At 39.0% G+C, this 23,820-nt stretch overlaps 1 protein-coding gene across 3 annotated transcripts in view; it reads left to right on the top strand.

Moving 5' to 3' along the window:
• MTRF1 (mitochondrial translation release factor 1) overlaps window positions 1–23,820 on the top strand; it is a 30,302-nt gene that overhangs the window by 413 nt on the left and 6,069 nt on the right. For 2 of the 3 annotated variants that reach the window (XM_015591790.2, XM_006914947.3), the window contains exons 2-8: window positions 2,082–2,495; window positions 4,742–4,833; window positions 6,223–6,304; window positions 6,502–6,609; window positions 13,621–13,793; window positions 16,682–16,799; window positions 22,348–22,484. In XM_015591790.2, coding sequence (XP_015447276.1) covers window positions 2,090–2,495; window positions 4,742–4,833; window positions 6,223–6,304; window positions 6,502–6,609; window positions 13,621–13,793; window positions 16,682–16,799; window positions 22,348–22,484 — 1,116 coding nt within the window. In that variant the 5' untranslated portion in view covers window positions 2,082–2,089. The remainder of the gene's footprint in view (window positions 1–2,081; window positions 2,496–4,741; window positions 4,834–6,222; window positions 6,305–6,501; window positions 6,610–13,620; window positions 13,794–16,681; window positions 16,800–22,347; window positions 22,485–23,820) is intronic. The other variant, XM_025049026.1, reaches the window with a different exon arrangement.

The raw sequence follows: 23,820 nt of genomic DNA, 5'->3' as shown, positions 1-23,820 counted from the left end.
GCATATGCTGAGTTACATAGTGTGGCCTACACGAGCCGCTCTCGCTCAGGCTCAGTGTCACTTCTGACACGCGGGCGCTGAGTATTGTTCCCGGAGTATCAGAGTAATCCTGTTGCTGTGGTGGGTGATGGACAGCGCTTGCTGTTCTCAGGCGTAGATACTCCCAGAGAGTAATCGTCTTGGGTCCTCCCCGCCTCCGTCCTTAACATTGAGATTCGTGACCTTGAGAGTTACTCATTCTATTACTTTTCCTAAGATGGAAATTTTAGTTAGACGTGTTATAACAAAAATGTTGCCGTCCTGTTATTCTGTCCGTTTTCAAAAGGACACACGTCCTCCGATGCGCTTAAGGCTAGATGTAAAGACACATAGAAACTTCTGCGGGGCATTGTAGCATTTGGGCATTGGTGCATTCTTCCACAGTCCTTTTCCCAGTGTTTCAGTATGTTAAAGTGTATTAGTAGAACCCTGAAGACTTTGAATATTTTAGATACTATTCTAAATATTTAATTTTATAGGAGGTAATGATATATCAGGTAGTAGACTTATAATCAAATAAACTAATATATGAATGCATTTATTAGCATAGTATGAACACCAGAGACAGTTAAGGTTGATTTTGATAAATTTTGACTCTTATTTCAACTTTGAACCTCAGGATTTTAGGGGCAAAGTGTTTTCCGTAAAACACTTTATCTTTTCTCTTTCTTACTCAATGAAACCACTGTGTGCTTTTGTTAGCTCTTTGTTATCTATGTTAGAGGGGAGAACACATAGTACTCAGCCAATTTCACCTAACTTGTACTTTTTTTAAGTAACTTTTTTTTTCTTAATTGTAAAAATAATACGTGCTATGTAAATAGAAGACTTGAAAAACACTAGAAAGAAAAAATAGCCAGCAAAAAGTATCCATCATCTCACAACTAGAAATCATCTTATTAACATTTGGGTATATTTATTTTTTAGTTTTTTTCAAAATACTCTGCCTTTTTTACATGTATACTGTATATTGTAGAAAAATATGAAAACATAGATGAGATAATATTGTTTTGTACAGTCAATCCTTGCAGAATGCAAGAGTTGGGGCAACAACCCCCCCCAGTTAAAAATTCTCATATAACTTTGACTCCCCCAAAACGTAATTACAGTTATCCCTGCGTATTCTTAGGTGATTGGTTCTGGTACCCCTGGAGATAGCAAAAGGCTAGATGCTCAATCCTTTATATAAAATGGTGCAGAATAGTGCAGAATAGTCGACAGATTCCTAGCAGCAGATGAAAAACATTGTTTTTGGCCACACTTGGTTGAATCAGCAGATGCAAAACTAGAGGACTACAGAGGGCTGACTATTAAAAAAAAAAATCAGCATATAGGTGGCCCTGTGTAGTTCATACCCGTGTTGTTCAAGGGTCAACTGTAGTTATTGCTCTTGTCCCTTTTCGGCAGACCGACTTTCTTAGTCTGTTAATATTTGAAGCTTCCTTTAGGATTCAGCTAAAAGGAAAGCTCTTTGAATAGTGATTGTAGACTTGAGATGAAAAATACCGAGTTCTGAAGAGGGGCCCTGCATTCTAAACCAGCTCTGCCTCTGTCTGGCCGAGGAAATAATCACCATTGAGTTACTTAACTTCCTTGGACATTGGATATGTAAAATTAAAGAATTAGACAAGAAAATAGGTAATATTTCCTTCAAACTTCAGAAATCTATGAATATCTGAACCACCTAAAGTTTGCATGATTATTTTATACCTTTCACGTGTTTCTTCACACACTCAATTCTAGATACTTTCTAGAAAATAGTGATTTAACCTATTCTATTGACATTTGTTGGTTACATTCCTACTCATTTGCCTTAGTTAATTATATATATTCAGTGGGTAGAAAACAGTGCTATCTTCATTTATTTTACTATGTTTTCAGAGGTTTGTAGAATTCTTTTCTTTTTTGTGGGTTATGGAGTTTGGGACCATGTTTGGAGCTGGCTGAGGCAGTGAACTGAACAAGATATATTGAGGCTCCCTCCAGCTTTATCATATGTATAGAGTTGATTTTTTTTCCATATTGTGTTTATTATATTTCAGATGCTGAGATGAATCGTCACCTCTATGTTTGGCTTTTTAGACATCCATCTCTTCAGTGTCACATCTACCCCCTTTCTCATCAATTTAGACAGATACATCTTGATAGAAGGCTGTGGGGTTTTATACAAAACAGGTATCACGTTCTCCATCATCTGCTAAATAAGAATTGTTCCAGGAGATATTGTCATCAGGACAGCAGGATGCTCTGGAAGCATAAGGCACTACAGAAATATATGGAGGACCTGAATAAGGAGTACCAAACGCTTGATCAGTGTTTGAAGAATATCTCTGTGAATCAAGGGGACCAAAGAGCGTTGAGTCGAAGGCACGCTGAGTTGGCGCCACTTGCAGCCATTTACCAAGAAATTCAGGAGGCCGAACAAGCAATTGAAGAGTTAGAATCAATGTATAAAAGTAGGTTAAAGATATGTGCTTGTATGGGTACAAGACTGATTTTCTAAGTTAACACTTTATTGAACTCAGTCTTTTAAAAAGCTTACAAGTAGTAAGTTCTATACTTGGAAAGGACAGGACTCTGTATTCTGGGTGTTTAAAGTATTTCAGTGCTAAGAGACTGAGCTCCTTATGGTCCATGCCAGGAAGTTCTTAGGGTCGGAAGTGCTAAGAGACTGACTCCTCATGGTCCATGCCAGGAAGTTCTTAGGGTCGGAAGACTGAGTACTGACCCTTTCAGAAGCTTTAATTTATTGAACAGACCTCTATGGAGCACTGTCCTACAGTGCTGTATACCAGGGGCACAAGAATATAGTTCCTACCCCATCAAAGGGCTTATGTGGTCTAGGATTTATTTCATCACCCTAAAAGGAAACACCACCCTAGGCAACCACTAATCAACTTTCTGTCTCAATAGATTTACTTATTTCAGGCATTTCATATAAAAAGCCTTTGTGACTGGCGATTTTCACTTAGCATAATATTTTTAAAGTTCATCTGTGTTATAGCCTATAGCTGTACTTCACTTTTTTATTGCTGAATTATATTCCATTGTATGGGTATACCATATTTCATTTATTCATTCATCAGTTGATGGATATTGAGTTATTTCCACTTTTCAATTATTAGATGTATGTACAAGTTTTTGTTTGGACACAGATTGCTGAGTTGTATGTTAACTTTATGTTCCACCTTTTGAGGAACTGCCAGACTGTTTTCCAAAGTGGCCGTGCCGTTTTACATTCCACCCCCAGTGTATGAGGGTTCTGATTACTCTAAATCCTTGCCAACTCTGTTATCTACCCCTTTGATTTTAGCCATCCTAGTGGGTGTGAAGTAGTACCTCCTCGTGATTTTGATTTGACTTTCCCCGATTAATGATATCGACCATCTTTTTGTGCGCCTATTGGCCATTTGTATATCATCTTTGGATAAATGACTCTTCATATCCTTTGCCCATTTTTAGATTGAGTTGTCCTTCTATTACTGAATTATATGTGTTCTTTATGTTACAGACACAAGTTCTTTATCAGATGTATGATTTGCAGAAATTTTTTTCCATTTTGTGGATTGTTTTTTGAAGCACCACACTTTAAATTTGATGATGTCCAGTTTTTTGTTTTTTGGGTTTTTTTTGATCTTGTTGCTTGTGTTTTCAGTATCTAAGGTCAAAAAGGTTTATATTTTTGTTTTCTTCCAAGAATTTTATATTTTTAGCCCTTACATCTTGATCTACTAGAATTTATTTTCTATATGATGTGAGAGGTGTTTATTTTTAATTTTAGTATTTCTTAATATTGCTATTGCCTTAACATTTTTTCTCATGAAAATTTTTCAAAACATGCAGAAGTCGAGAGATCGGCATAATGGACTAATGTGGGATTCGACATTTATCCAAATTTTGCTGTTGGTTTCTAGTTTCCAAACCTTGTTCCGTGTTCCAGCTTGCTTAAGGAAGCCTTAGAGGTGTCAAGGCCAGTCATAGTTATCCCTGTGAACTCTTGGATGTCCAAAGCCTTGCATTTTCTTGCCTGCTATTAATGGCACAACTCTCTCACCTATTTTTAATGAGGATTATTTTTTATTCTTTTTGCATGATGTAACTAATTAGTTTGGGGAAAGTTACTTGCACAGATAGGAGCTTACTGAATGCCTTCTAAGCTAAACTGACATAACTTTTTCCAGCTTTGGTTGTATCATGTGTGATATCAGATTGGATCAGATCATTTCTAAAGTCTCTTTTAGGTTCACAGTTCTGGTATTCTGTAATAACAGTGATACCAGCGACATTCACTCTACAGAAAGGGAGGCTCTAGCCGTGCCAGGTCACTCAGAGTGTGCCGAGCAACGGCTGCAGCCTTAAGACAAGAACTGGCCACCCCAGCTTACACTATGTAGGATTGTACTTAATTAGCCAGTCCCTTTTTAAACCTGTTTGGTTAATCAGTGATTTCTATGATGACTTGGAGACATTTAAATCACAAGTTCTTTGGGGAAGATCATGCTCTTTTCACACTGAATATTTTTAACATATTTCACAAATACTTGCTAGTTGACATTCTCTAACTCTTCTAACTGTTCTTTTATACAATCTCCTGCCTTTACAACTGAAATACAGTTTAGTAGACAGAGATTAGGTAGCTATTTAAGAGTTGCCCTGTAAGTATTTAAAAACTTTTACCATTATTACTGTTGCTGGTTTCTAGGTCTAAATAAACAAGATGAAAAGCAGTTACAAGAACTTGCATTGGAAGAGAGGCAAACCATCTCTCAAAAAATCAACACGTTATACAGTGAGGTATGTTTTAGGAGGTAAACACATCGCAATAGTGTTAATATAAAGGAATCGTAGTCTTGCTAGACTATTCTTTGGTGCTCTAAGTATTTCCCAAACTCTAGTTTGTTAAGTCTGATTCTCGTGCTGTAATTTGCTACAGAATGAGATTGAAGAGATTGTGATATCAAAAAATAAAACACCTCCCCCACCCCCGGCAACAGTAGTCTAAAGTTGAGTCTATTAACTTGCCGGACAAGGAAACAGATGCTGATAAATTGAGTTCACTAAGGGGAGGAATCAGGGATTTTTTATGCCTTAGAAAGGGTAGTTGGTTCATGGTGATTGTGTTAATTAAGGATTGAAAATTCGCATTCTGGATAGAATGGAAGGAATCCAGGGCATAGAGAAAATGGGTTGACACGAGTCTTTAGCTTCTTCTAACTCAGTGGATGATTTGTCTAAAAGACAATGAAAATCACAGTCCTGTGTGTTATGTTCCCCTCTCATGCTTGCCGTCCTCCTGCCTTCAGTCTTTCCTACTTTGGGAAAGACTGAGGGGCTTATTTGAGGGGTTGAGGGGGATGAGGTGGCAGTATCTGTTACTTTGTCACGACTCAGCCAGCTAATCAAAGGCAGAAGCAAGATGTCTGACTCAGTCCAATATTCTCTCCCACAGATTACATCATTTCTAACATGGATGGTGTATTTAAAATTTGACAGTAGGGAAAATCATGACACATAGATATTTTTAGTTTGATTCAAAAGACCTTTTAGTAATAATAGAAGTAAAATTGCGTTCCTCTTCTCCCTAAGAAGAAAGTTGACTCCTTTATTAGGAAGCCCAATTTTTTTCTTGTCACAGCTAAGAAACTATTTGAGCCTTATCTTGGGTGTCCTAAACATATTCTTTAAACAGTGCGACTCTACTGAGAAGGCAGGGCATGGCCTGGTGTACTCTGTCATTAATGCCAGGAGAGAATACACAATCATATGTAAAAAGTCCTCATTTTGTCCAAATGAAGACTTTCAAAGCTTTACTTCATTCATTAGATGAAAGAAACTACTGTTCAGAACTAATAAGAGGCAAAGTCTGATGAAAATTGAATGGAGGCCTCTGGACTTTGATCTAAACGTCTGCATTTTAGAAAATTAAGATAATCCGATAGCATTGTAGAGAATATCCTGACAAGTAACTTCATTGTTAACAATGAATTGATCACTTGTTTTAGGTCTAATCGGGTCTACTTATTAAAGCATTTTAGGACTAGACCTCACTGGGATGCTATATGATTTTGTTAATTACTGATTTTTTTAATGTTTGGGGTCTTTTATCTAAGTTCAAGTAATATTTGTACATATGCCCATGGAACATAAACTCACTAATGCTCATATATATTTTTTCTTTTTTAGTTTTGCCAGAGTCTAGTGCCAAAGGAGAAATATGACAAAAATGATGTCATTTTAGAAGTGACATCTGGAAGAACCACTGGAGGTCAGTAAAATAATTTTATTATAAATAATCTAAACAATAACCTAAATTTTACTTTGATTTGACACACTGCAACTTAAAAGTCTGCTAAATGTGTTTGGCATTTGAAGTAGTTACTCCTCATTTCCCGAAGGCCTGGACCTAAGAATCCTTCTCTTAGAAACTGGTGCTGACTGAACACTTTTTGTATTTTCTTTTAGGTGATATCTGCCAACAATTTACTCGGGAAATATTTGACATGTACCAGAATTATTCAAGCTACAAACACTGGAAATTTGAACTTCTCAATTATACACCTGCTGACTATGGTAGGTGTAATTTGAGGATTTTGTCCATAGATAATGCTGAAAATTATTTTTCCTCTGAGCTTGATTAAAACTGTCTTGTCCTATTTTTTTTTTTTTTTTAACATTTGATCTGTATCTACTAAATCCTGTGACTAGGCTCATCAGTCACGGTAGCTTACTATAGTAGGGTTCTTAGCTGAGGGAGGAGTTGGGGAGGGAGGGAGGTGTCTTCCAGGAAGGAACAGCTGAATGAGAGAGAAGTTCCCTGTGGAGAATGGACATACACCTTGCCCTGCAAGGCGTATGTTGCTCTATTGAGGTTTTTACTCTAAAGAATTTTATCACTTACGTGATATATAATCGGAAGGTTTGTCAATTAGACAAAGTAGTTAATGATGTGTTAGATTTTTATGAGACTGCAGAAAAAAATAATCATTTATTTTCAAAAAGCTTTCACTCTAGTTGGGTTGATAAAAACTTATACAACATAAACAATAACAAACTACGCAGGTTTTTAAATTTGCAAGTGTGGTCAATCTGAACATCTGATCTTCATTTTCTTGTCCCATCCTTTTAATCCACCTGGGAGTTGCCATCTGCCTGATTATACAGGGGTACACTGTAGTAGACAGAGGGGTCACAGATAATAAACTGCAAATTATCAAAGCGGGGAGAGAGAGTTAATATAAGTTAAATAATCGAGGGAAACGAAAACCATTTAATAGCATCAGTAAGTTGTGCTTGGTACAGGGTTTAAATGCAGGCGGTGCAGCAGCAGGGGGAACCAGAGCAGCAGCGCGGTGGTGGGCAAGGCCTTGGTGTGAGCACAGGACAGCGAGGAAGCCCTGCACCTGCAGTGTATTGTGATGCGAAGTCACAGGAAATAGCTTTGGGTGGGTAGGGTTCTAATGGCCTTGAAAGCTAATCAGGCCTCGATTGTCAGGGAATAGGGAATTGTTTAAGATTTTATTAATAAGAATATGATTTGATAAATACATACTTTTAAGATTATTTTGACACACTATAAAGAATGGAATGAAGAGGCCAGATCGAAGGCAGACTGCAGAGAGGTTATTAGAGTAACCCAGGTGTGGCGAAGGGTTGGCGTTTGCCGTGAGAGACCTTCAGAGGAAGAATGGGCAAAATCGGGTAACTGACTGGATACAAGAGGGGCTATTGCTTGCCCACTATGTCTTATGTACAGTCTAGATTATCTGATCCTGTGAACTGGACATTCTTAATCTCATTTTACAGATAATGACCCAGGTTCAGAGAGTAACTAATCCAGGATCACACAATAAGTAATGGCAATCCTGGGATCCAGTTTAAGTCCTCCTGATCCAGAGCCACACTGCATCCCATTAGTCAGCTCTGACTCAGGGAGCTGGGCCACAGAGATTCTAATCTTTCTAGCCAGAAGACTGCAATGTTCATTCATGCTATTGAATGGAATCATAGTTGGAAGGCAGAGCCCATTTGAGAAGAAGAATGTTAAGTGGTTTTTGAATTATTAGGTTTGTGGTTATACTAAGCATCCATTTAGAAATATCCCGCAAATGCTAAAGTTGTATAACCAGAACCCTGGTGAGAGGACAGAGCTGAGGAAAGATATTCGATAGCTCTCAGCACAGAGACGATGTCTGATACCGAGAGAATAAGCAAGGGAGAGTCTACAGAAAGGGAACATCCAGGGCACCGGACCTTGGAGAATGGCCACATTTAGAAAGATAGGCTGGTCGGCAAAAGAAAAAGAAGAGTCAGATAAGCCAAAAGGAGGAGGAGGACCGTACAATATTATGCAAGCAAGAGAGGAGAGAGTTCAGGGGGAGCGTAATCAGAAACAGCAGCGTTATGAAAGAGAATAGGGGGAAATGCCATGGATATTTTGAATCCACCTTTCAGGAGTGAAAAGGGGATGAACTTAATAATAGGAAGAGAGTTTCTGTTTCAGGTACGCGGAAGAGCCTAAACAGTGGTTGGGACCTTTCTTTTAGATATACTTACTCACTAGCAAAATAAAATAGATATTTTAAAAGTAAAAAGACATTTAAAATTTTTTTAAAAAATATTTTACTCATACCTTTAAAATTAAAAACTAAGAATACACTTCTATTCATTGAAATTATAAAATAATTTTTAAAAATTGTTTTATTTATTGTAATTAGAAGAAAAAGATGTGATTAGAAAAAGACTAGAATAGAGGAAAAAAAGCACCTAACTTTAAAATATATATACATATATATAAAGTATATATATATGTATATATGTCACATATATATGTTAGGTTGCATACATATATGTATGTGTGTATATATATATTTTACATAAATTTGATTTTTAATTGATATAGAAATTCCACAGAGATTTACATAGCACTAAAAGCTGTGTGAAAAGAAACACTTTCATGCAAATATTCATATATCGAGTGGCTTAAAGTTTTATAGTTTTGTAACTGATACAGATAGGGAGAATACTCAGCTATTACATAAATAATCCAAACTAAATGATTGCCAGATGGTCTTTGTGCAAACAGTGGAGGCTGCTGACTCTTGACACGTGACGTGGGTCTGACACTGTGTGATGCTGTGTACCTGGTATCTAACGAATTGAAATATTTTCCCAGCTAAAGGGATTCTGTGACTTGTATTACATTATCTCCTCCCTCCCAGCAGATTAATGTTTATAATTGTTTGTTGTCATCTGCTCACCAGTTGAATTCAGGGGAAGTCAGAAAGTAATCCAAAGGTTAATTTTATGCATCCAGAAGACAGATTTTTCACCACAACTGTGAGAAATAAACTTGCGAGGGGGCCCTGGCTCCTCGAGGGGCTTTGTGATCACTCTTCAGAGCCCTGGCAGCGGAAACTCTGGTAACTGGCTTGGGGAACCTAGATGCGCTGGGAGTAATTGGATCTCAGGGTAGTGAGTGCCAAGTGGTGGCACTCCGTGGCCAAAGGCAAGATGGTCTTGGTTACCAGGTGACCAGCGGAGTCCAAGTAGCAGCCGACTGGTCTGACTTGTATAGACTTGCTGGCCAGTTGGTCATAGTGTCTCTAGAAGTAAAATAGAATGGAAGGCTACTAAATTCTTACTCGATCTGTTTAAGGAGTTCTAGGTCAAATGAACCAAAGTCTAACCTGTATCATAAAAACAGAAGTCACGGACCCTCAATTCATTCCCAGACTTGAGCCTGTTTACAGACTCAGACCACTTAAATAAGCAGGAGGCTGAGTTACCTTGAGGAGCCCGGTAGACTGCCAAAAATGTACTCTGTAATCTTTCTCCCAGCCTTCCCCAAAGGGATATATATTGAGAGAGGTATCTATAGTTCAGTATGTCTGTCTGTCTCTCCATCCATCCATACTCCATCTATCCATCTATTTTTAACCAGGATAACTGTGCTGTGGGGAAAGGAAATAATCAGATATTTCAGGGACTGCTGGACACTGCCTCTGAACTGACCCTATTTCCGGAAGACTTAAAATGTCAGGTCCATCAGTCAGAAGAGGAGCTTAGCAGGATCAGGTGTCAATGAAGTTTAGCTCAGGTCTGTCTCACAGTGGGCCCAGTGGACCCCTGAACCCGTCATGAAATTATTTCCCCAGTTCTGAGATGTGTAAGTGAAGCAGATATACTCAGCAGCTGGTAGAACCTACACATTGGCTCTCTGACCTGTAGAATGAGGAATGTTATGGTGAGAAAGGTCAAGTGGAAGCCTCCAGAATTGCCTCTGCCTAGGAACATGGTAAACCAAAGTGATATTTGCTGACAGCTATGTGTCCTTATTTGTAAATGACAATAATATAACCTGAGCTACAGCACTGCACACCTGAAGAGGCCGCCATTTATATTGCAGATTATGTGAGTATTGTTTCAAGGCATACGTAAGAATATGAATCCGAATTCAACCTACTGTCCAAGGGTTGCTTTGAGAAATAACCGAGATAAATTCTCACAGAGCAGTTAGCAGTTGATATAGCTGTCAGCAAGTATCAGTAGTAACTGAAGTTACACCTTCGGCTCTCCTGGACCAGTATGCTATCTCGCAGAAGGGAAAGGTGATCAAGATCCTGCAAACTAACGTATAACATAGGGCTGGAGAGTTGTTACACCTCTGAGATGGGACAGAGAAGGTGTATGATTGGCTTTGATAGCTGAAAGCAAACTGCTTCTGGTGGTTTTTATTGACAGGTATGGAGAAAAAAGCATTTGCCACATCAACAGCTACATACCAGGTACCAGGGAGTGTTTATTTGCTCCAGCAGTGAAACCACATCTAGTTCAGCAGCTGCAATGGGAGTACCACCTGGTTAAGTTTAGAGTTATCCACTGTCATTACCCAAGATCCATCTGCCTTCTGCACAGGCCAAAAAGGCAAGTTGAATGAAGACGTGGTGGGAATTTTGCCCTCTCCAATAGCGAGTGAGTCTTCAGACCTTAGGTAAGAAGACTTGAGGGGTGGGAGCAGTCTAGCCCCATGACCTCTCGAAGCTAGGCCCCACACTGAAGAAAAACTGCTCTGACTGGAATCAAAATTGAGCAGGACAGAGATAAGAGAGGGAAAGGAAGGAGACGGTCTAGTCCAGAGTCGGGGAGGGGAACAGAGCCAGGGAATCCGAGAACGCAAGGCACTGCGTGTTAGAACATCACCCCCAAGCCAGAGAGCTCTGTGAAGGTAGAAGAGCCTCCTGGACTTAGCCTCATTCTAAAACTTAAGGAAAACGAATTTCACGTAAAAACGAGCCAGAGAAGATGTGTTCATAAAACAGATCAAATCAATTATCAACTGCTTCAAAACAAATCAAAAGATAGTAAGAGAACAATGTGAGGTGTGAAAGAACCCCACAAATCAGAATTAGAAACGAAGTCACAGACCCGGGAAAGTAAAATAAAAGAAAAATCATTTCAAAAAGAATAAACCAAGGAACATATGAGCAAGTAAACAGATCGTGCCTTAAAAAAACAGTAGTAAAAAAATTCTTTTAGAACCAAAAGAAATGGAGAAAAATATAAAGGAGTGAAGGAAAATGATATCGAAAATAGGCCAAGAATATTGAGTATATGATAAAAAAGAATCAGAGCAGATACTGTATCCATTATCTATTGCTGTGTAACAATTACCAAAACAACATTTCAACAAAACTCTTCCGAAATAGAAAAAAAATATATTTTAAGCCACATATCTAAGGAGCACATCTGAAGCTATCCAGCCAGAATGACTTAACACTAAGACATAGTCTAGTAAAATTATTGGACTTAAAAAAAAAAAAAGAGGGAAAAAAATCTATTAGACGAGGAAAAAATAGAGCCTGTGACTTCTAAGGGAAAGAAAATGAGATTTTCATCAGGCTTTTCAGTAACAGCACTTTGTGCCAGAAAGAGTTGGAGTTCACTCAAGGAAAGGAAGTTTGAGTTAAGAATTTTATAATCAGCAAAACTGACATTACAAGGGTACACACTGTTATCTGTATGTAAGAATTCAGGAAATACTCTTCCCATGATCCCTTTCTGAAGAAAACAAAACTTCAGACAACTAAAATATGAGGTAGCAACATAAGGAGTAGGGATGAGCATTAACTATGTGGTTACCTGCAGAACTAGGCCTAAGTGAGGACTAAGAGGGAAAGAATCCAGTATATAACAATCTGACAGTATAGAGTACAGCCATTTGAAAAATGGGGGGAGAATAAGAAGAACATAAGCAGAAAAAGTTTTAACGCTTTTAATAACATTGGTGGTAGAGCTAGCACTCTTGTTCTGAGACAGCTGTGTGCGTAACGTAGGATAAAACAGAGGGTTTTGGTAAAACTGGTAAAGGGACAGAATCAAGCATATACCCTGCCTTTCCTATATAACTATCTCTGGGTAATCAAATAGTGGGCAAGGGGAAATATCTCTTTATAAATGCATTTTGACTAATAAGGGAGAAAGAAATGATAGAATTAGACTATCACCATTTGACAGCCCCGTGATACTAATGTATCGACAGCATCAAAGGCTGTTGAGACCAGAGAAAGAGAGACAGCCAGACATTATGCACCTCCTGTGGTTGCCAGGGAGCTCGCGCTGGGTCTGATCCAGCTGCCAAACTGCAGCCAGTACAGAGGGCAGCAGAACAGGTTGAACTGTGCCAAGAGTATGCAGTCAGCAAAACCAGACTGGGAAATTCTACCCGGGTTCCTTGACCGATAATTGGTGGGAAATAAAAGAGATGGATGATGAACTTATAGATGAAGTGATTTCAAAGACATATCACACTTGTTTTAAATGAGCAGGACTAAACTGTAGTGCCTAGGGTGGCATATTTAGGCAATAAAATAAAAGAATAAAAGTCAGGATAATGGTTACTCCTGAGGAAGGGAGGGGATTACAACTGGGAAGGGGCGTATGGGAGGGCTTTGGGGTGATTGAGAAAATTATTACGCTCTTGTCATTAATCCATGCATTTGGTTCCCGTGGTTTTTTATGTCTGGATGTTACTGTATAATAAAAATATTTTTAAAAACAATTCCAATCAGAAGAAGCTGGCCTAGACATTAAGATTTTGTTTTGTGATAGTCTTCCCCACTCCACAGATTAGCAAGAGCTAAATTTCAATAAACTCTCTAAAACTTGGGAGGATTTATAGCATTATTTGTCATTATCAAATTATGTTATTGAATATCCTTTTATACGTGGCGTGTTAGCTTAGGATTGCATACGGTAGTTCAGTGCAGAAAACTCCCAGTGTTCTTTTCTTTCTAATAGTATTTTTATAAAAGTGAAAGTTGTTCTTTATACAAAATTTAGAAACAAAAGTACAAAATTAAGGAAAATTAAGAAATCTGTTGTTCTATTCCCCAGAGATAACCATAAATGATATTTTAGTATGTTTCCTTTTATATATTAACACATTTGCATTAGTTTTTTACCTACTTTATGTTCTCGTCTCAGGCTGTATACTCACATTCAGGCCTTACAGTAAGGGCGTTTAAGATCTTGATCCCATTCAAAGTGGAATTCATTAATATGTCTGGATATTTTTTTTCCTAGGTGGGCTACATCATGCAGCTGCTCGAATTTCCGGTGACCATGTCTTTAAGCATTTGAAGTATGAAGGTGGGATTCACCGAGTTCAGCGCATCCCTGAGGTGGGCCTGTCATCCAGGATGCAGCGTATCCACACAGGGACAATGTCAGTCATTGTCCTCCCTCAACCCGATGAGGTAACCTCACCAGGAGGCGCGGAAAACTCCGTGTAAATGCGTGTTATGCTGGAAGCCGTGGCTTCTAGGAGAGTCTGTGATTTTCAGAGTTACAGACTGAACTTTCCGATGGCTGCTGGGGATCCCTTAACGCTTCCCCGACCACGATGTTTCGTTTTATTTTAAATAGAAATCACTTCTCTTCATAAAACAGAATCCACAGAGCTTTTTAAACATTGCCTGAGTTATAGCTTAAGAAAAAAATGAATTCCACAGATAATCTTTTGAGGTCAGTGATATATCTTATTAGCTGAACATAGCCATATTCCTATATTTTTATTTTTCCTAACCTTTTTTAAAATTTACTTTAAACATGAATACCACACTGAAAACTTTTATAACCTTCATCGGGAATCAACAGTTGTTTATATTTTGCCATATTTGCTTTATCCCTCTGTGTGTGTGTGTGTGTGTGTGTGTTAACAAACTGTAAAGGATATAGCAGACACTATGAGACTTTAACCCCCAAGTCTTCAACTTACATTTCTTAAGAATACAGCATTACCTACAGAAACTCAATACCATTATCTGTGAAAATCTAATGTAATTCTATAATATTATTGTCTAGGAAAAACTCCTGTGTGTTCTGTGTATTTACAGAATACTTTCATACTCTAAATGTGTGGATTTTTTTTCCCCACCAAGCAATTCACCAGTTCTCTGCAGACACTTAAGTGGGTATCCCGCCATTTAATAAAATTCTGGTGCTGTCTACTTGGAGTTAGCATCAGATCTCACAGGCTAAGGACCGGGTCGCCCAAGACTTCCTCTCTTCCCACTTCAGTAGCAAATCCAGGTTGTTACCGGTGCTTCAGACCAACAGCCTATAAACTGGAGGGTTCCCGCCCCCACCAGGTTTGATAATTTGCTAGACCAGCTCACAGAACTCAGGAAAACAGTTTTCTTACTAGATTACAAGTTTATTGCAAAGGATGTAACTCAGGAATAGCCAGATGAAGAGACACATAGAGCAAAGTATGTGGGACAAGGTGCAGAGCTTCCAAGCCCTCTCCGGGGGTGCCACCCTCCCATATGTGGGATGGGGTGCAGAGCTTCCACGTCCTCTCTGGGCTTGCCACCCTCCCTGCACCTCCGCAAGTCCACCAGAGGCTCTGTAAACCCTGCGCTTCTGGGATTTCATGGAGGCTCCAGTGTGGCATCATGGTTGATTAAATCATCACCCACTGGGGAGAGGGTGTGGAGCTGGAAGTTCCACCCCTGTAATCACACGGTTGGTTCTCCTGGCAGTCAGTTCCCATCCTGCGTTCTCTAAGAACTTTGCAAAAATGACCTTATTAACATAAACTCAGTCGTAGTTGACAGGGGCTTGTTATGAATAATAAAAGACCTACACACCCTTACTCTTATCACTTAGGAAATTCTGAGGGCTTTAGAAGCTCTGCTCAGGAAGTTTGTGTGTGTGTGTGTGTGTGTGTGTGTGTGTGTGTGTGTGTGTGCGCGCGCGCACGCGCGCGTAGAGTTTTCTAAGGTTGCCCTAACAAACTACAACACAGTGGCTTCAAACAACCAAGCTTATTACCTCAGTTCTAGAGGCCAGGAGTTCAAAATCGAGGTGTTGGCAGAGCCATGCTCACTGCTGGGGGAGAATTCTCCTTTGCCTCTTCTGGCTTCTGGGGTCTCCAAGTGTCCGTGGCTTGAAGCTGTACAATTCTAGTCTCTTCCTCTGAATTCCCATGTCCTTCACCTCCTCCCTTTCCTCTGGGTGTCTCTTGTAAGGAAAATTGTCATTGGACTTAGTGCCTATCCAAATAATGCAGACTGATCTCATCTTAACTCAATTACATCTGCAAAGACCCTTTTTACAAATAAAGTTCCAGTGGTTAGACCATGAACATATCTTTCAGTGCCTCTATTCAGTCCATTAATAAGAGTGCACGTGTTCACACACACACACACACACACACACACACACGCAGGCGTTTCTCATTATTCGCAGTACTTATGTTCCATAAAGTCACAGCAGACACTGAGTATTGAACCATTCCCAGGGGAAATGCGCGCGCGCGCACGCGCGCGCGCACACACACACGTTTTGTATATACGTGTGTTAATATATATATATATGTAATTAATATATATGTATATAATATATATTTTGTATGTATATGTTAATATATGCACATATATATTATACATAGATTATAATTTTAGAACAACCCATCCTGGCAGATTCTATTTTTTTTTATTTCGCAGAAGAGAAAGATGTTAAGTGACTTTTGTGAGGCCGCCTCACTTATATGTGCCAGAGTTGGGATTCGCACACTGTCCAGCTGGCCCCAGAGCTTCTTGCCTGATACTGCCCTGCCCCTTTCTGTCTTTATCCTCTGGGCACACTGTAACAAGAAAGTATGGTGTGACCTTGTCCGCCCTCAGCTGGGAACGTGCACGGGTAGAGCAGCTCGAATGTTTTGCTGCTCTGCGCATGTCTGCAAATGACTGGAAGTGCCGCCATCAGGGATTTTGTGGAACCGGTCAATTTCAGTGAGTAGGTGAATTTACAAATCAGAATCAGGGAATAATGAAGATCAACTTTGTACATGCACACATATATATTTTCTACCCAGTGTGGCTCCGTAGAATGATGGATGATGAAACTCGAAAGGCTGCATAACTCAATGATCTAATAACACTGTGTCAGTGTTAACAAATAGCATCCATTGGAATAGGGAGTTTATGGTTCTTTCTTTGATATGTTATTTCACCTGTTCGTCTAATGGCTATGACTTAGGACACAAAGCAATATAGTTCGTTCGAAAAATCCTGGAATAAATCAAGTAGCAAAGTATTTGCCCAGCGTAGCATTTACTTACATCGTATTTTTGTTCTAGGTAGATGTGAAAGTGGACCCCAAGGATTTGCGAATAGCTACGTTTCGCGCCAAAGGAGCAGGGGGGCAGCATGTGAACACAACTGATAGTGCTGTCAGACTCGTCCACGTCCCCACGGGTGAGCAAGGCCCTCTGGCTTTTGTACTTCCAGCTTTCTTTCCCATCACAGGGCTGATGCTTTGCGATGACACCCGACAAAGCACTCCGTTATCCTGCTCCAGTCTGGACCAGTTGCTCTCGAGGGTTGCAGAGGCCGTCCTGGTCACCAGCAGTTAGGGATTCCCTTCATTTGTATTTTGTGGTGAAGCCTCCTGTGTCTTCGGTCCCATCTCATCTCTTTTAGTTTACTCCCTTGTTTTAGTGACGCTCATCTTTTAAGTGGCCTCCTGAGAAAAGATGCGTGAGACATAAACATTTGGGGACTTTGTATTTCCAAAAATAGCTTTATTCTAACCTTATACTTGATTGATCATGAACATTTGTTGGAAGTCATTTCCACTTGGAACATAAAGCTTTTGGCATTCATTGTATTTGTTGCTTTCAGTTTGGAGACTCATGCCCTTCAGTTCTAAAATATTTTCTTCACTAATTTCTTACCATTTTCTCTGTTCTTCCTGGGATTTTTGTTAGTCAGATTTTAGATCTCTTGGATTTACGGTTTGATTTTCTTCTTTTTCCTCTTATGTGTCTGTTACTTTGTGTTTTAGTTCTTTTTCTCAACTCTTACTGGATTAAAAAAAAAATTCTTTTTTTTTTAATTTTCAAGAGCTGTTTTTTATTCTCAGAATTGTCCCTTTATCAGAGCATCTTTTTGTTATCTTGCTGAAGCATTTTTCTTCTTTTATTGCTTAAGTATATTTTTGTTTCCCTGAAGTTTTCCTCTGCTTCCTGCAATGTCTCTGTTCCTTCTGGGTTTACTTTTTTCTGTTCTTTTAGTCTTGTTTTCATGTCAGAAATGTCTAGGAATCCTTGGCTGTTTGTACATATTAAGAGTGAGCGTCTAAAAGCTCTGAGAGCATGGGTGTCACTTATCCACCAGTAAGTTTCACTGTAGGGCGGTTAGGTGATTAATCAGCTTTTTTGTGATGGGTCCCCCAATGCCAGTGTTTACAGATCTTTTCTCTTGGGTGCTTTTCTCCTGAGAAGGATCCTCCAGGGTACACTGGAGAGTAAGGTCAAGGTCTTACCGTTCAATAACAAACGTAATCCTCTTGCTTTTAGTCCCATGCTTCATACTTGCCCTTCTTTGTACCGAGTCTCGAGTCTGGAATTTTCGCTATTCTCTAAAAACTACCTCCCATCTCCTACAGTTTAAGGGAGGAGACTTGAAGATCTGCTATAAGACTTTGTGGTTTTAGTCCCCAAATCTTTAACCCCAACTTCTGAACTACCTGGTGCCCCAATCTCTGAGCCTTTCTGGCACTCAGAAGGGCAGATTGGCTTGTTTCTGGTCAGCATCTCCACAGGGAGCTAGGTTTCACCTTCTCGCACTCTGCTAAGGCATTTACCATTCTTCCATCTGCTTTCTGTCTATATATATTGTGTTTGGGGACTACGTATGTCACCTAATTGTATTTCAGGTGGAATTTGTGTTTCTGTTTCTTGTTCTTGTTTTAGTATAATTTTTAAAAGAGGAGGCCATCTTGAAATCAGATGTCACTTTTAAATTTTAAATTCATTTTTGGCAATTGGTATTGCTTGTACTGTTTGAAATAGCAGAAGTGGAAACAACCTAAATATCTAACAGTAGGATAATTTTGTAATATCTTGTTTTCTTTATTGATTTTTATTCTTTAAGAAATTATAAAAATTTAGAACATATACGTGAGCAAAAGAACATAAAACGTCCATAACCATACTCAAGAACCATTGTTAGTATATATCCTTTCAAATTATTTTCTATGCGTATAGAAATATGTCCTTTTTCACCAAAATGAGGTTGTAATTTTTCTAGCTTACCATAATTTCCCCCAAGAAATCCAGAAATTCACCTTACATTGCGAGACATTGTTCTGTATTTATAAGCATTCCAGAACACTAAATATTAGCTTAAGATGAACAAAAAACTAAAATGAGAAAAAGTAAAAGGTGGTAAGATTTCTGAGAAAATGAACCAGAATACTTTAAAACAGGGGTCTCCAACCCCCAGGCCACGGATCGGTACAAGTTTGTGGCCTCTTAGGAACTGGGCCGCACAGCACGTGAGCGGTGGGCGAGGGAAGCTTCATCTGTATCTGCAGCTGCTCCCCAGCGCCAGCATCACCGCCTCAGCTCCGCCTTAGATCATCAGGCATTAGATTCTCATAGGAGCACCGGTCTCTGGTGCCACAAAGGTTAGGGACCGCTGCTTAAAACATATTAAATGATAGAAAAACCACCCTGTGGAGCCATAAATTACTGACTTTACAAAAAACTGACTGATGTTTTATGTTGCCACACTTACCTTGAATCAAATTATTTTTTAGCCATTTAGATCCAGTTCTTTGATTAAAAGAGGCCTTAAGGCTTACCCTCAAACCTTCCCTTGGGTAGGCCATGTCGAAGCCTACTGTTCTGAATCCGTGTCATTATGAGCAAATGACTTCTTGAGTCTGCTTCTTCATACTTTGAGCTCTGCCATGATTTCAGCATCTGCTCTAAGGAAAACTCGGCCTTTCTTCTATTTCTTCCATCCCAAGACCATTAGAGTGGGAACCACGTCCCCACTGGAATGGAAGGTGGGAAGCGCCAGGCCCTCTTCAGCTTCCTCCATGGCCCTGAACGCCGAAATCACATTTTTCTAACCTACTGCATCTGTATGACTCCATTTTCTGCCTGACCTTTGATTATATATAAATTATTTCATCTAATCTAAGAACCCATACGTTGAAAGACACATCACTATTTTATTACTATGAAGAAATATAGAAAATACTGCCCGTTAAACTATGACATGCCAATGATTGTAAGATGCATCCCAATTTCAGAGATGTTAAAAAAGTTTTAATGGTTTTTTTTTTTTTAAGGATAAAAAGTATGGTATTTTTGTTTTTATTTATGATTGAAAATCTTTTAAATAATATATGTAGTAATTCAGCAAATATATATTAAATACCCACTTGGTACTATTACTAGCTAGAATTTTGTAATCTCCTGTAGACTACTGAAACAAACTGAAAAGACTTAATTTTTCTAAATCCCTTTTCTAGTTTTTTTTTTAACAGCCCTGGCACCTTAGTTCAACAGCTCTTCTCTTAGTCAACATACATTTTCCCTGACCTGATACTCTGTTCCTGAGGGAATACTTGCGATTAAAAACTCCTCTACAGATTTAATGAATTTGACCTCAAAGGCAAGGGAAGTAGAAGCAAAAATAAATGAATGGGACTATATCAAACTAAAAAGCTTCTGCTCAGCAAAAGAAACCATCAACAAGGCAAAGAGACAACTATCCAAATGGGAAAATATATTTGCAAGCAACGCCTCTGATAAAGGCCTAATACCCAAAATATACAAAGAACTCCTACAACTCAATAACAACAACAGCAACAAACACAAATAATCCAATCAAAAAATGGGCAGAGGACTTGAACAGACACTTCTCATAGAGGACATACGAATATTTGAAAAGATACTCAACATCGCTAGCTATTAGGGAAATGCAAATCAAAACCACAATGAGATACAATCTCATACCTGTCAGAATAGCTGTAATCAACAGGACAAGTAATAACATGTTGGAGAGGATGGGGAGAAAAAGGAACCCTCATACACTGCTGGTGGGACTACAAATCGGTACACCACTATGGAAAACAATATGGAGGTTCCTCAAAAAACTAAGAATTGATCTACCATATGATCCAGCAATCCCTCTACTGGGTATTTACCCCAAAGACTTGAAAACTCAAGTCATAGGCATTTGCAACCCGATGTTCATAGCAGCACTATTCACAGTGTCCAGGACATAGAAGCAACCGAAGTGTCCTACAATAGATGATTGGATAAAGAAGCTGTGGTACAGAGATACAATGGATTATTACTCAGCCATAAGAAGAGATGAAATACTGCCATTTACATGGATGGACCTTGAGATAATCGTGCTAAGTGAAATAAGCCAGACAGAAAAAGTTGAAAACCACATAATATCACTTATATGTGGAATATAAACTTAAAAGCAAAAACCAAACGGACAAACAAACGGACTCGTGGACATGGACAATAGTCTAGTGGTTACCAGAAGGTAGTGGGGAAGGGGGAAGTCTAGGGGGGGAAAATTTTTAAATAATTTCTTCAATTAATTAATTTTAAGAAAGTCCTCTACAGAAAGTATATTAAAATATATAATTGAGTAATTCCCTTAGGAATTACTGATCCAATAAGTAGGAGTTTTAAGCTGTAAGTTCTAGCCTGAGACACTGGATAAGATACTGCAGGTGTTTAAACGAAACACCTGTGTCAGCTGACAAGACGAGGAATTTGAAGGAAAGCTTGTAAGTGGCCTGCCATCCTGAAATGTAGGTTTTCTTTCGAGTGGTGAAAAAAGGATGACAGGTTCAAGACAGCCCCCTGTCAGATGCTCGGGAGATGGAAGAGAGTTGGTGCCCCAGCCCAAACATGGGGCTGCAGTAAAGCAGTCAGTAAATAAGTTTAAACAAACAGGTGAAACCTAGGTGCCCTGCTAAAAGTAGTACCAGTTATAGATTGTAGCTTATTTAGACAGGGTGAGATCACAGTTTGGAGAGCAGAATTTCATAGGAATTTAAAAAATCTTTAGCAAAACAGTTATCACTATCAGTACAGCTGGCCAAAGGTAATATGGTTTTGGGTTTGGGGTTTTTGTGGTATGTATGTATGTATATGTGTATGCGTGCGTGTGTGTGCGCGTGTGTGTGTATAAACATGTGTATAAACGTCTTTGGACCTCTAATGTACTTGGGAGCAGGATTGGACCCAGATCTTCAGGGTGGTAGCTGCAAAGTTAAGAACAGAAGCTTGAAGTTTTAAAGGTCACCATTCCAAGCTAGATTTGGGCTGCACTGTGGGCCAACCCCCCCCAGTCCAGAAGCTGGCTAACCAAAATGTGTGGTTAGACGGGTTGATCAGCTGGATTTAGAACCAAGATAACTGAGAAACATTCACTATAAGCCCTTCCTTTGAGAGAGTTTTGGTCATTCCTTTTGACTTGTTTCCTCATATAAAGTTGTTTTTAAAACATCAGCTCTGTGTGTGTTTGTGATTTAAAGAGGAAAAGCTGACTTCTCCTTGAGTAGGACAGAGACAGGAGCAGCACTGCATAGGGGAAGATGGTAGTTCGCTCCTTGCTGAGCCGTGAAAGTAGCCGGATGAGCTAGGATGCAGAGAGGCAGAGCTCTGGGAATGAACGTGTGTAACCGTCTGCAGATGCTACTGCTTTCAGTCTTCTCATCTGAAATAACCTCATTTAGATGTCAGAATATAAATAGTCATCTACCAACGATGACCATCATAATCCAGGTGTAGTTTCCAAAATGTGCTAAAACTAAAATGTATTTAATCTTTTGTGATCTTTTTCTGATTAACCTTTAAAATGATCCTCAGTGTTCTCTCTCTTTTTCCCCCCAGTTTTATTGAAATATAATCGATACCACAGTTCTATCTTAATGTGGCTTGTGGAAGCTACCGTTTACCTATGACCCATTATTTTTCAGGGCTTGTAGTAGAATGCCAACAAGAACGATCACAGATAAAAAATAAAGAAATAGCTTTGCGTGTGTTGAGAGCAAGACTCTACCAGCAGATTATTGAGAAAGACAGGTGTCACCAGCAGAGTGCCAGAAAACTGCAGGTAAGATGTATGAGGTGACAGCTTAATACCTCTGTACAAAAAGTCATCATCTGATATAGGAAATGTAGTGTTTGTTCTTGACCGAATGAAGATATCTTAGAGCATAGGAAAGCACGCTCATTTGTAAATAAGCAGTAATTTAAATGCATTTCGACTGATGGATTGTGGCTAAAATTGGACACGCCAGCTTGCAAATAAGTGGGTAACATATGCATAAACGAAAAATTCCTTCCCAGTTGTTTCTCTCCAGTGTTTATATCATAACTGTCTTGAGAGGAAATTGGCATAAAACACTGGTGCGAAATTCTCTGGAAATTAAGAAGTTTTTAGATTTTTTGAATTTAAAAACCTGTGTGTGATAAAAAATGCGTGGCACTGCGAAAACCTGGCAGTAGCGCTTGCTGTCGATGGCGTCCGGGGACAGGGAGATTTATTTTCCATGATATACCCTTCTGTACTTTTTGAATTTCGTACTGTATACATGTACAGTATTATTTATCCAAACATATAAATAGGTAAGTTCGAAGCAAAATGAATAAATGTCGTTGTTTTAACAAAGTGTTGTATGATTTTAAATTCTGAAAAACGTAGTTTGTCTTTGAGAGAGGTCGAAAGAGAAAGCAGGCCCCAGAAATAACCGTGCTTTTGTGTTATTTTCAGATCTGTATGCTATGGTAAATTTGGAAGATTATGTGTTTCTTTTAGGATAATCAATTGCATAAAACTAAACATTACCCTTTTCACCTAAATGTCCAGGGGTCTTTTTATACTTTTGTGTAGTAGACAAGGGACCAAAGAAGAAAATTTATCAAAAAACCGTGCTTTAGGAAGAGTAAGCAGAGCAACACAATGTAAGCAGAGAAGTGGAAGCTGACGGGAGGTTTTATAGGAACGTAGAAGTTCAAAAGTAATGAGCCTTGAATGACAGGCAGTAGAACTGGAAAGGGCAGAATATAATAAGAGACTCTTGAAACCATTGGAAATGGCAGAGCGTCGGATGAAATGAAGGTGGTTTCAGTGTCTATATCAGAGCCGGGCAGTTAGTAAGAGACCTTGAAATGTGGACTAAATTGTGGGATGTCAGAGTTTTCTGCTTGGATCACAGGGAACACTGTGGTGTCGCCTATAGAAACTAGGAGGAAGAACTGATTGGGGTGGAAAGATAATTTTGCTGTGTATATTTAGAGTTTGAAGTACCAAAGAGACATAAATTCTCATTCCATAACTAAGCTTTAAATGCTGTTGTCTTAAACATGAAATTCTGATCATTCTTGGTTTTTGTCATTTTTCTATATATAACTTTAGGAAATATTTAAAATGTTAAAATAGAAAAGTC

The sequence above is a fragment of the Pteropus alecto genome, unplaced genomic scaffold (genome assembly GCF_000325575.1).
Source record: "Pteropus alecto unplaced genomic scaffold, ASM32557v1 scaffold35, whole genome shotgun sequence".
NCBI classification, from domain to species: Eukaryota; Metazoa; Chordata; class Mammalia; order Chiroptera; family Pteropodidae; genus Pteropus; species Pteropus alecto.
Note: the sequence above shows the minus strand (reverse complement) of the source record. Positions and strands in the feature narration are given on the sequence as shown.